This window comes from Sparus aurata, chromosome 10, assembly GCF_900880675.1.
Source record: "Sparus aurata chromosome 10, fSpaAur1.1, whole genome shotgun sequence".
Classification (NCBI taxonomy): Eukaryota; Metazoa; Chordata; class Actinopteri; order Spariformes; family Sparidae; genus Sparus; species Sparus aurata.
Window position 1 is genome coordinate 25,673,088 of NC_044196.1, and position 14,388 is coordinate 25,687,475.

A 14,388-nucleotide genomic window follows, 5' to 3' on the forward strand; every position below is an offset into this window, starting at 1 on the left:
GTGAAGAGACGCAGCAGACGCATGGTGAAGAGACGCAGCAAACATTTACATTTCTTCGTCGGCATTTTCATAGTTTACAATGGCGAAAGCCAGGAAGAAATCCAAATATATCCAAGAAGATGACCAGGAATGGACTATAGCATCATCTGATGAGAGTCAAGACAGTGAGTATGACTCTGAGAGAGAGGAGATGTTCGCTCAGGGACTTGACGACATCTTAGATCGGTGAGTAACGTTATCTTTGATCATGTTTTATTTATTTATTTAGCCATGAGTGAAATTTGAATGAAAGTTAGTGGGTGGGGTTTTTTTTAATGATTACAGTGAACAGTACAGTATACATTAGCATGTCATAAATGATGCTAAATGGTTAGCGCCCCAGGGCCTAATTAGCCTTGCTAAGCCTAGCAAGCTAGCTAGCTACTCAACTAAAGTTATGTAAGCCATTATACGGCTTAGGCGCGGCTTAGGCACCGTCCCCAGACGGTGGAACAGCGGCGCTACACCGCTATACCGCTAGGTCAGCGGCGCTATACTCCGCGCGTGACGGTGACGAGCGTGCGTGCGTGCGTCTGTCCGTCCGTCCCCCGGCTGACGGCGATGAGCGTCTGTCCGTCCCCCGGCTGATGGAGTTGGTGACCGTCTGTCCGTGTCTTCCCCCCCCCCGGACAGACGTTGACGAGCGTTCGCGCACCCCACCCCCACCCCACCCCCCCCGGACAGAAGGTGCACTGGGGTTTCTGGGGAGAACCCTGAATGTAATTCATTTTGACCCTCTAATTCCCTTTTATTTAGATGTTTTTTTTTATCAAGCTTGTAAACAAATTTAACTAGATCTTTTTCACTGACCAGACACTGGGAATATTCCCCCAATTCAATTATTCTGTTTATGTACAGTTATTTCCCTGATGTTTTTGTGTAATATATATAATATCATATCCGTGTTTATTTGTTTCCTATGTAAATAACACCCCATTGAAATGCATTTATATATTTTTTCATTATATTTGGTAACATTTGTGCATTGCATTGTGTTTTGTAGGTCACAGTCTGACAGTGACGTGGATTGGGAGCCTCAAAGTAGGACACTCAGACGCCAAACCCCATCTCCTGCTGAGGGTGGTCGGCAGAAGCGGCAACGATCCTCCTCTGCATCCACCAGTGCTACCTCCCCCGCTGCATCTTTCACTGCCCCCTCTGGCTCAGGGGACGCTGCAGCTTCTACACCAACTGCTGGACGTTCCTGTGCTGCCAGACCGAAATAAATTCCTCAGGATTTCTCGTGCTTTCCACATGAGTGACATCACAGCAGATGAGGAGAATACAGCTAAGAGGGGGACACCAGCTTATGACCGCCTGGGCAAGATCAAGCCCCTTTACAGCCAGATTGTCAAAGCCTGCAAAGCCCACTTCCAGCCAGAGCAACACATCGCAATTGATGAAAGGATGGTTGCATCAAAGGCCAGAATCTCCATAAAGCAGTACATCAGGAACAAGCCCACTAAGTGGGGATACAAACTGTTTGTTTTGGCAGATTCTGGCACTGGCTACACGTGGAATTTTTTTGTTTATGAGGGGAAGTCACCTAGCGCTGGAAAGGGACTGAGCTATGACTCTGTCATGTACCTCATGGACTTTGATTCCTTTGGTACAGGTTATCAGCTTTATGTTGATAACTTTTACACAAGCTCCCAACTTTTTCTGGACCTGCTAAAGAAAAAGGCAGGGGCTTGTGGTACCATCCGCACAAACCGGGTTGGTTTCCCCAAGACCACCATCAATAACTTCACCAGGGGCACTCCTCGGGGGACAATCAAGTGGATCAGGGACAGCGAACTCCTTTTTGTGAAATGGATGGACACTAGAGAGGTTGTCATGTGTTCCACCATTCACAAGGCATTCACTGGTGATACAACCTGAAGGAGAGTGAAGACAGCTGGACAGTGGGCGGCGATCGATGTCCCCATTCCAGCACCAGTCAAGGACTATAACCAGCACATGGGGGGGGGGTTGACCTGTCGGATGCACTCATTGGGTACTACAGTGCCACACACAAGACAATGAAATGGTACAAGACATTGTTCTATCACTTTTTGGACATTGCGGTTGTGAACGCTCACATCCTGTACCAGCAGTGTCAGAGGGGGCAGTCCATGACGCAGAAAGAGTTCCGCCAGGCCCTTATTGAGGAGCTTGCAGACCAAGGACCTGCGTCAACGTCCCAGCCATCCACCTCAAGTTGCACTGCACCCCCAAACCCAGCAGCATCCCACAAGCCGCATTATTTCAAAGAGGGGCAAAATGTGGCTAAGCGGGATGCAGGCAGTGTCGGCAGACGCCTTTGCACGCTCTGCCACAAAAAAACACCTGTTGGCTGTTCTACATGTGGTGTTCCCTTGTGTTTTGTTGCCACAAGGGACTGTTACAATGAGTGGCACACAAAACATGGGTTGTAGAATGGCCCACAATGTCCACTTACATCAGTTATGCCCATGTACAGTTGTATATACTTCTTCATTTTTGTAGATTATTTTGTTTTTTTATACATTTTCCACTACTTTTGCAGGGTTCTCCCCAGACGGTGGAACAGCGGCGCTGCGCCGCTATACTCCGCGCGTGACGGTGACGAGCGTCCGTCCGTCCGTCCCCCGGTTGACGGCTAGGAGCTCCCGGCTGACGGCGATGAGCGTCCGTCCGTCCCCCAGCTGACGAAGTTGATGACCATCTGTCCGTCCGTCCGTGTCTTCCCCCCGGGACTGACGTTGACGAGCATTCGTTATACATACAGTAATAGTGTATTGATAGACAATAAAATCCTTGTTTGAAATTCAGTTCAGTATAGTCTGTCATTTTTGTATAATGGTAACTATTCTGTAGTGTCTTGTCACATGACAATATCTCAATATGGCCACCTAGAAGTGTGTGGAAACCCCTCCAACCATCCATCAAATGAATGTGTGAATAAATTATGTTTTGAATCATGGAGAAAGGTTTTATAGTCACCAAAATGCTTCAGTAATGTTTCCAGTGTCACAGAAGTGAGTAAAAGCATTTGGCACAATTTGGCCATTTGGAGACGTTTTGGAGAGGTTCGTGGACGCCAGTGACACCACAAACTAAAACCTCCATAACTCCCATAAGGGTAGGTCTAGAAGTCTAAAATTTCACCCAGGTGTAGTTGACAAGATGAGGAAGGTATGTGCTATATTGCCATATGCCTTACAAAAAGCACATCCTAGTTATTGTTATTCAAATATGACCTATTATTTTCGAAGACAAAAAAAATGTTTTAGAGCCATGTTTGAACTGATGTCATTTTGGTTGTGTGTATGGTACATGCTAAATAAACACATTCACAGAAACTGTGTTGGTTGTCAGCTTTCAAATGGCGTATCATACATCCATCTCGGACTTGTAGTTCTTGTGTTATCAGCTTTTCCATTTGGGTATGCTAAATAGGCGAAATTACTGAAAATAGGTGGGTGTGAACAGGTTAAAGCCATGTACAACAGCTGCGCAGTTGCACGCCTGGCCTGTACCAGTTACTGCTTCTGCAAAGGCTATGACAGTACATGTTGCAACCCGCTCACATACTCACAGCAAGAAAAGCATGATGACAAGATGACAAGAATGTAGAGTCTGAAGAAGAAGATAAAGACACAGCAGATGATGACATTGATGATGAAGATATGGTTATATAGTGCAGAGTAGCAGAAGTGCAAGCCGCTCTTGCTTGATGAAAGTTTTCTAGTTGTAACACGTTGTGTAAGTAGTGCACATAGAGTTTTCTGCTCTGATAATTTTAGGTATACTTGTGTTTTAAAACCTGTTCCAGGAATCTTGTGTTCTACCTGTAACTTGTATTATACTCATTCCTCTATATTATTTAGACATAGAAATAGCATTCTAGTTTGATATGGTATTTGCTTTTGTTACCTCCAATGTCACCTCAGAGTGTAAATGTTGTGTGAATTAAAATGTACATATCCTGCATTGTTTGGATAATTGTGTTCATAAATATCCTACAATTTATATTTGTAGTTTCAGTGTCCTCTAAAACTTCTAAATTGACTCAAAATTAATCAAAATAAGTCCATCAGGAGTTGAAACATAGCCACTTTTGGTTTAAACTGCCATTTTGAATTTTGAAAATGTCAGAAAGGGATTCAGCATCCACAATAACCCCAAAAACTACTCCAATATTGTCCAAATCAGCCAAGCAGTTGCTGAAATGTTGCCCATATAGGCGATTAATGCTAATTAATTCTAATAATGCTAATTATGCAAATTTCCCAACATATGCAAGTTAGCATCTGGCAGTTTGCCATAAAAACTTACACATAACCCATTTCTCTTTTTTATGCACTGCACTATGCAACTGGACAATTTTCATACCCATACTTATCATTTATTAACAACAATACACTGCCACTGTTTACAATTACACGTGTTCATATTGTACAATATTATGTATACACAATGTATATGAGTCTATTAGTATTTCTTACCTTTTTATTATATTGTTTATTTTTCTACAATAATTATTGTAATATTACTGTCCTTTTGCTGCTGTGACACAGAAATGTCCACGTTTGCAGGACAAATAAATGAATTCTGATTCTGATTAATGCCAACATCAGCTCAATAATAAGTCTTGTGTGGTTTATTGTACTAACAAACTAGAACAGAGGGAGAGACCCTGGTGTTTTGGATCAAGAGTGGCCTTTTTTTAAAAATAAATAAATAAATATATTTCATGAGATTTTTCTTTTAGAACCCAAAACACACAAAACAGCTCAGAGACATAGCAAGGAAAATGCAGTGTGGGCCCGATATGCTGCAAGTAAGGGTCCCAGACCTTATAAAAAAGCATCTGTTTTGGAGTGAAGAATGCATGGGATGTATTCACTAGGAATGCAGTCCATAACAATGTTGTGCCATGACTTTTTTGTCGGAGCAGCATTCTTGATCCAGAGGTCCAATGTGAAATCCAATGTTCTTTCTAGCAGCAAAAGTCAGTATATTGAAAAGTCTCCTGTGTTTACCGTCAGTGATCTGACCATCCGGGAGACCAAGTATAAGGCACATAGGGTCCATCCAAATTGAGACACAGACCAGACACCAGACCAATACCTTTGTAACTTCACACATGACCAGAGGCAGTGAACATAATTACCAGTTTGAGAATTACATTTCCAGCAAAGCGGGGAAATTAGCGTCCATTTTGTTCTTGACAACAGGTGTTATATATGTGCGATGTACAATTCTAAACTGTATGGATTTGGTGGGGTTACACACAGAAATGTTCATAGCCTGAGACCAGACTTCCTGCCAGTCAGCATCATCTATAGCAATGCCTAGATCTTTCTCACAAGCTTGCTTGGTGGTTTTTGAGGTAAGAGGAGAATTGGAGTTCAGGGCTGTTTAAAAAACAGTAATGCATTTCTTATCTGTAGAGACAGGGCTTTCTCCAAAAATGAAGTGGTGTTATTAGTCATTAAGGTGGCATCTTTAACAATGAAATCTCTGATTTATAAATATCTGTAGAAGTCACCTTGATTGAATAAGCCAAATTGCCGTTGCAACTTCAACTGTTGAAAGGATACTAAAATCTGGCCTTTAAATAGATCACCTATTTTCTTTAGACCTTGGGTGCCCCACACTTTAAAGCCCTGGTCCTCACAGCCTGGCAGGAAGTCCGGGTTATCAAGAATGGGAGTTAGGGGAGATGATAACTGAGCCTGGCCTTCTACAGAGCGAATGGATCTCCAGGCTCTGATGGTATTGAGAGTAATAGGGTTAGTGCAGAGGTTTTTAACAGATTCAGGGTTATTCACAAACAATAGATTCAACAAGGGACACTTCAACTGAGAGGATTCAATATCTTGCCAAATTGAGGCTGGATCACAATTGTGCCAGCTTGCAATCACCCGCAGGTGTGATGCCAGTTGGTAAAATCTAAGATTTGGTACATCTAACCCATGCCTAGGCCAAATTCCTCCAGAGCGAAGAACTAATGCGACCACTCGACCCAGACGAATGCCTTCTCAGCATCGAGAGACAGCACGAGGGCCGGGTCCTTACAGCTCTGGGTTAGTAGGATGCTGATAAGGAGCTGACCTTCTCTAGGCATAAGGACAACATTTTGTTAAGTAGGGCTATCGGCCTGTATAAGGGGCAGCTATCCGGGCATTTTCCTTCTTTAAGGATGAGAGAAATGTTGGCCTCCTTAAGGGATTGAGGTAGGTTCCCATTTTCATCATGAATGATTAAGCATAGACAGCAGAGGGTCTAAAAGAACACCACTAAACTCCTTATAAAACTCAGGTCCAAATGGATCTGGCCCTGGGGCCTTGACGGACGGCATAGATTTCAAAGTAAGTAGCGCTTCCTCTCTAGTAATTGGGGCATTTAATTGTAATTTTTGATTCTCCATAGCTTTGGGGAGTCTAAAATCTGCAAAAAACTGAGGCATAAAGGTCAGGGCATTATCCGGCTGTTCTTAACTATATAGATTGGAATAAAATGATGCAAACTGTTTATTGATGGTGCTAGTGTCGAACGATCTAACACCATTAGAATCAGTAATAGAAACTATATTTTGAGAATCTGCCCCCTTCTTGACAAGACTGGCAAGATATCTTCCAGGTTTATCCCCAAACTCATAGTTTCTGCCTGTTATTTTAAGGGACTGTTCAGAGTCCTGAATCAGAAAAGTATTCAATGCAGCATGATTTTTCTCCAATTAAGCTAGTCGAGATTCGAGAAATTCAGCATGTCCATTCTACCGATGTATTTTGGATGCAACAAAGACACAATCGGTCAACAGGAGTATATTTTACATGTCTCCCAGCGGACAGAGGGATTATCTGGGGATAGTGAGTTGATAGAAAAAAATCTTGAATTCTGAAGTAAAGTAGAAAAATAAACTTGTCATCTTTGAGGAGATAAGGTTGAAATCTCCAGTGCCGTGACTATGCCCTTTCCTCAGCAAAAGCAAGAGACACCTTTGAGGAGGGGATGAAAATGTAATGAATTCTGGTATAGCTTTTATGTAGGGCCGAAAAAAAAGTGAACTCTGAATCAGTAGGGTGAAGCTGCCTCCACACATCAGAATATTCAATATCATGCCATATATTAGTGAGCACCCTTGCTTGCTTATAAGGGGGAGAAATGTCAGGTGGAAGTTTGTCCCAGAGGCCCACTCAATAAATACTGCAAAAGCCTTGGAAAGGAAATCAGGGGAATAGGTTTGGGGACAATATAGATTCATAAATGTTATCTCTTTTCCTACGAGTATTCCTTTAACAATTACATACCGGCCCTGGCTGTCTTTAACACAATCAAGATACCTAAATGCCAGCTCTTTAATAATCAGAAAAAAGAATATGATGTAGCAAAGACCTGCCCCACCCAACTCCTTTGCAATTTAGCATTATTCTTGTCATCCAGGTGAGTCTTCTGGAGGAACGCAATAGAAACATCTTCCTTTTTCAAAAATGATAATACTGCCTTCCTCTTGGCAGGTCCCTCTCCAAACAACCAGGAACTGTTCACTGCACAAGCACCTGTCAAACTCACCAAGAGCGAACTGACGAAACATGATGAACAGCGTGCCAAGAAAACTAAAAGAATCCTCCCTGTGCAAGGATAGAAATAAGGTGGAAACGCAATATTCACGTCATGAGCAGCTGTGCCACTTGGTTAAGAAATGTTTAATATGTTCAAAATGTTCAGAGCGTTCAAGAGTAGTCTACGATGTCTAGAAAACGGAGCATGACCTACCAGCATGAGTGGGAAAACAACTGCGGCTGCTGCAGAAAAAGTGTCCCAAACCAGACAAACGGAGCCCTGTGCTCCGCAAAGTTATCATCCAGGCAGAGAGTCAATGAAAGCGCGTACCTCTTCCGGGGTGGAAAACCTCTGTTTGGAGCCTCCTTGTGTCACCTGTAGAGTAGCCGGGAACAGCATAGCATACGGCATCCCTCGCTCTCGCAGCCGCTGTTTTACCACATCATATGCCTTTCATTCTTTCATCACCGTCAAGGAGAAATCAATGTAAAAAGAGACCCTAGATCCATTGTAGATTAAGCCGCCATCCTGGCTAGCCTGGCGCGCCGCTTCCATAACCCTCTGTTTGTTTCTGAATGCATGGAATCGTAGCAGCAGCGACCTGGGGCTCCTGTTCGGGTCCGGTTTCTGTGCGAGTGCGGTGGGCTCTCTACAGCTTTATGTGGCCGGCTTTTGAGGTCAACTTTAGGACAGGGGGTAGCCATGACTCGAAAAACTCAACCGGCTGCCCAGTCTCCGTATCCTCTGCCAAGCCAACAACCGACATGTTTAGGCACCTGCTGTAGTTCTCGACCATATCCAATCTCTCCGTAACGGCGCTCACTTTCTTTTCGAGCTCTAAAATCCTCTGCTCTTGTGCTGCGGCAGAGTTTTCAATTGCTAGTAGCCTAGTCTCTGCTTCATCTAGCTGCTTGCTAGCGGCCTGGAGCTCCCTAGCAAGCTTGTGGATAGCCTCGGCCGGAGGGCTGAGTTTTTCATCTCTAACCTTAACAATGTTGGAAGTCATTACACTCAGAGCTTTAACAAGGGCAGGGTCAAGCCCATCCACATTTTCAAACTCGGCTTGGCCGCCATCTTGTGTTTCGTAGCTGGGCTCGGACGGGACGTCTTTTTTGTCTTTATTTCCTCTGGTTCTTCCCATCTTGTCAAAAGACTGTGGCCAAAAGTTTTCGAAGAACATAGCCTATGCCGTTCATAACAACAATGGCTTCTGGCATCCGGTTGTCATCAGGGTAATGAGAAAATTAGTACAGAGTGGCACAGCGCTCTGGCAAAAGCGTCTGCTCAGCTCACTGCCATCACCCCCCAGAGCGACCTCTTTAACTGGTAGACAGCTACTGTAGCTGGCAAGCTCTGGAGGAGACAGCAGTGAACAGAGCCCAGATATTCTGAAGGAATAGAAGAGCACAGAGTATGTGTTTTAAAGTTTTGGGATTAAACAGTGGATTTTTCGGGGCGCCATTTAGCTCAGTCCCATGCCTTCCATGTGCTGAGGCTTTGCCGGGTTCGACTCCTGGCCTGGGTCCCTTTGCTGCGTGTCACTCCCCCTCTCTCGCTCCCCGTTTCCTGTCACCCTCTTCAGCTGTACTATCAATAAAGCCATAAAAGGGCAAAAAAATCCATCCATCCATCCATCCATTTTCTTCCGCTTATCTGGGGCCGGGTCGCGGGGGCAGCTGTCTGAGCAGGGACGCCCAGACTTCCCTCACCCTGGACACTTCCTCTAGCTCCTCCGGGAGGATCCCAAGGCGTTCCCTGGCCAGCTGAGTGACATAGTCACTCCAGTGTGTCCTGGGTCTTTCTCGGGGTCTCCTCCCGGGGGGGGCATGCCAGGAACACCTCCCGAGGAAGGCGTCCTGGGGCATCCGATATAGATGCCCGAGCCACCTCAGCTGGCTCCTCTCGATGTGGAGAAGCAGCGGCTCTACTCCGAGCTCCTCACCCTATCTCTAAAGGGAGCGCCCCGCCACCCTGCGGAGGAAACTCATTTCGGCCGCTCGTATCCGGGATCTTATTCTTTCGGTCACGACACAAAGTTCATGACCATAGGTGAGGGTAGGAACGTAGATTGACCGGTAAATCGAGAGCTTCGCCTTTCTGCTCAGCTCTCTCTTCACCAAGCCAGACCCTGATTGCGCCTAGAAATTCTGTCCATAAAAATAATGAACAGAACCGGTGACAAAGGGCAGCCTTGCTGGAGTCCAACATGCACCGGGAACAGGTCTGACTTACTGCCGGCAATGCGAACCAAGCTCCTGCTCCGGTCGTACAGGGACCGTACAGCCCTTAGCAGAGGGCCTCCGACCCCGTACTCCCGGAGCACCTCCCACAGAATGCCACGAGGGACACGGTCGAATGCCTTCTCCAAGTCCACAAAACACATGTGGACTGGTTGGGCAAACTCCCATGAACACTCGAGCACCCTGCGGAGAGTATAGAGCTGGTCCAATGTTCCACGGCCAGGACGAAAACCGCATTGTTCCTCCTGAATCTGAGGTTCGACTATTGGCCGAATTCTCCTCTCCAGTAACCCTGGAGTAGATTTTTTGTTTTTATTATTATTATTTTTTATATATATATATAAAGCCAAAAAAATACTTTAAAGTGGATTTTTCTTCACTCTCTTCTCAACCGGTCTGCCACGACGTATGTCCAATATTCACTCCATGTTAGCTCTGTTTTTGGTCTGGCTCTTTAGCTGCTAAAATGTTCTTAGCACTGCTGGACCTACTACAGGAGTTTAGTTTGACATTAAAATGCAATGAAATACAATGATAAGCTTGAAAATGTCCCATTAAAATCAAATCAATATTGTTTTGCATGTTTATAAGCATTGTAAAATTGGATGGAAATTGTGACATTGCAGTGTTAGAGTAACTAGGGCATGTTTCTATTTATAAAAGCTGGGTGTGGTGTGGGTGATACAAGTGAGAAATAGAAAAGTAGAAATTTCCCCAGTAAGTGGGTGGATGACTGAGAGACCCCAGCCCACACTAACCACCCGATGCATTTTTCTCAGAATCACACCTGTGAAGGGTTCGATGTGGGTAAAGTGTCAAATGTTGAGAGAACAACATGTAACACGTTTTAAACATGATGGGGAACAAAGTGCACTGCATGTGTGTAGGTGGAAATATATACATAGCTACTACTGAAGCTTTGAAATGACATAATGGCAAATACTTCAAAGAGGTACTGTAAGGGTCCTAACACCATATTTTAAAGTAAGTACATAACTTTAGTTGCAATAAATGTTTTTGAGTTTTTAAGCAGACGAAATGAGGCCAGTTGGAGGAAACAACACAAAATAGGAAAGATTGAGAAACTCACCAGTCGATTAAATAAATATCAGGGGTCAAGTTGTTTTTCTTGAAATGTGCAAAAAGCTTTGGTAGATTTTCTTCAAAAAACACTTCAAATGCTGAAAAGTAGGTCAACATCTGCAGAGAAAGGGGAAGGTGGTGTTACAGAGCGACACACACACACACAAAAAAATGTTTATGATGCTGATCTGTAGTGCCAGAGAAATTAGTGTGGAAGTTTTTCAGTGAAATCTGCCATCAAAACACCACACAGCACATCTGTTTCCACTGCCAGGGATTCATGTTTGGTTTCAAAATACAGTGACAGGCAGTGATGAGCTTGACAATGTTGAGCTAAAATCAAATTGATTTATTTTTTTTGCATGCAAGCCACTTGCATATTTATACCAGCATTTGGCTGTTGGCGAGTGCTAATGTTATGCCACGTTTATGAGTAACAAGACATCAAAAAATCTGGTTTCAGCTTCTAAAATGTGAACATTTTATTCTTTATTGAACCTTCAATTTTAAACTCAATATTTTTTGTTTTGTTCCGCCAACAGTCTAAAAAAAGAGCTATTCTAAACCCAATGATTAATCAAGAAAACGTTAATTGATAATCAAAATAATCACGTGTTGCAAAATGTAAGATGACGCTCTTAGATAAAGGGCAGCAGTGTAAGAATGGAATAGAAATAATTCAACATGTACTGAATGAAATATACTAACAACAAATATGATATAAATATATGATTATATGGTATAAATTTGGGAGCGACTGTTTTTTTCAGGGCCAATACAGATATCTATATTTGTAATCAAGGAGACCAATAACAGATATTTGAAACTGATATACATTTGCTGTAATGGATATATTTTGATAATCTGAAAAATACTGAATAGTAGCGCTGGTAATTGGCCAGTCCAAAAAAAACGTAATATCCCAGGTATACCGTCAAGATCATAAAATTAGATTAGACTGCTAATGACTGTATTCTAAATTGTATAGTGCTGACATGTTTTGCTGCCCCCCTCTTTTTACAATACTTATATTTTAAATATTTTTTTTTTTTTCGTTTTCTTATTTTGTACTACTTCAGTTTTTACAATAGTCAGGGGGTCAGGGAGAGTTTATATCATATGGTAAGTGTAGTTATATTCTGGGTATGGCCCCTCGACTCTACAGGATAAAATACTACTTTGGGCAAACTGAACTACTGAAACCTTTTTCAGTCTAATAAATAAATCCATTGCGTGTATACTATTCATTTTTTACTTCAGATCTGAACATAAGATGAGTGTGCTCTTTTGTAAAAATACATTGTTTACAAGGTCAAGAATAAACTTCTACACTCATGAAATGTAAAAATATAAAAACAGTCCTGGTCAACAAGCTGATCTGGTATCTGATCCAGCTATAACGATTCTAAAAGTCATGTGTGTAAGTGTATTTCCAGGTATGTATGCTAAGTGTATGTGCATGTGCAAATATGTAAGTGTGTATGTACTGACAAGGCTGTGGTCAACTCTGAAGAAGGCCATCTGACAGGGCTTGTTGAGCAGGTTGGCAAAAGCTATAAAGGCATCTGCTGTGTCCAGGTTCAGGATCAGCACTGCTGCGATGAACGACATTCCCTGCACCTAAATACACACACCCAAAACACAGGAAAAAAAAACAGTTAACAGGGCTTAACTTTGACGTCTAACTCTGAATGTGAGAAGAGGGAAAGACAATGGCAGCAAGTTAACACCTGCTAAAGGTGAATTTTGCACCACACCATCATTAAAACTTTTGCTTTTTAAAGAGCTCAATTTAATCTGCTTTAAAATGGCCTCTTACACTGATAAATAACCAGGGTTTCAGTCTGGATATTTAACTGGTAGAGATGAAATGCTAACACAGACAGATGCACAGAGCAAAACAAATAATAAAAAAAACGGCTGCACACAGCGGTGCGTGCATAGATTTTGTGTGTGTAAGAGCTCATGGGTTGGGGTCAGTGCAGGAAGTCACACTCATTTCTACCAAGTACAGACAGCGTGGGTCTGCAGTGAGAAGCAGCAAGGCAAACCGCAGCATTTACAGCAATGCACAAATGACATCAATGTTAAAGTGAAGCATGGTGTCCAAAGACATTAAAATTCAGCTTTTTTTAATGTGCTGGCAAATTTCATTCGGATCCAAAGTGTTGAGTTTATGCTTTGGTTTTCAAAATTTGATGTCAACAATATAACATGTATAAGCATCAGGAGGAGGGATTGGAATTAATGCATAACATGAGTCTGGGAACAGAGTGATGAGTCACATGATCAGTAACTCTCCTTGGAGGGAAGAGGAGGGTGGATTAAAGGAAAAGATGCAGAGGTTTGCTAACTGGGAAATCACACACTGTAGGGATGCCTTGCTCAAACCACTGGGCTCTGCACTGTAGACCTGTACTAAACATGTGTCAGGTTTGAGTTAATCTTGTGATTTAATGACTGTGCTGAAGCAATGATGTGAACTTCAGAGAAGAGCCTGCAATCAAATCTAAACTCATCCTGACTTGAGTTTAGGGCTGAACGATATGGACAAAATTTCATATCTCGATATTCATGCCAGATATCTCGATATCGATACGAGACGATATGACTACGGGTTCGGTGAAAACCAAGCATTTTTCAGAAAAATAGAGATTGTTTTAAGCCATATACAAATGGTTGATAGAGAAATCTTAACTAAATAATCACAAACTCACTACAGAGACAAATATATTTGAAGTAACAACAGTAAAGGGAGGGAGAAGATCAAATGAACTATGTGTATTTTTACAAGTTGAACGATGACATCCAATCTGTAGGGCCCTATGATTTCCGCGATCACGGAATTGCGGCCGGAATCGCGGAATTGGCCGATTAAAACGGAATCTACTTTTTAACACGGAATATCGCGGAATTTGACATAATTTCACTGAAATGTTGTTCTCGTGTGGAAGAGGAACTTTTGTCTGGGGAAAACTGCACGGGGGGAACCAAATCTGGGTGGCACAACAAGTCGCCGCCGCCCCCGTCCCCACAGACTGAGCTCTCCCGTCAAAACATTGCAAGCATGGCGAAGTGGCTGCCAGCGGCTCCGTCTTCGTCGGCGAAAAAGCTGAGAAACTTGACATTTACCCCTCAGTACAGAGCCGAGCAGTTCCCGAACGACTTGTATGTGTCAGGTGAACTGTTGTTTTGCAAAGAAGCAGAACTGAGAAATCATAATTAAAGGTGTAATGCGTCAGAGTTAGCCACTGTCCGATTCATATTATTTGCATATAATACCAGAGTGACTGTTAACTGCTGCTAACAGTAGCTGCTGTTAGCTAGCTAGCCCCGTTAGCCACAGCCTTCTTAGCTGACTCTGCCTGGGCTGGGAGGCTTTTCTTGATCTGCCTGAGAGCTGACCATGTTTTTATTCAATGAAACCCATAAAAACACAAAATATACTACTGTATGAAGACATGATGAAGTCAAAATATTTTTGATGCACTTT

At 43.0% G+C, this 14,388-nt stretch overlaps 1 protein-coding gene across 3 annotated transcripts in view; it reads right to left on the minus strand.

Moving 5' to 3' along the window:
* The window catches only part of tbc1d14 (TBC1 domain family, member 14), a 121,849-nt gene that overhangs the window by 9,594 nt on the left and 97,867 nt on the right, over positions 1-14,388 (minus strand). For all 3 annotated transcript variants that reach the window (XM_030430666.1, XM_030430667.1, XM_030430668.1), the window contains 2 exons: positions 12,387-12,515; positions 10,903-11,012 (listed from right to left, as the gene is read on the minus strand). In XM_030430666.1, the coding sequence (XP_030286526.1) occupies positions 10,903-11,012; positions 12,387-12,515 (239 nt within the window). The remainder of the gene's footprint in view (positions 1-10,902; positions 11,013-12,386; positions 12,516-14,388) is intronic.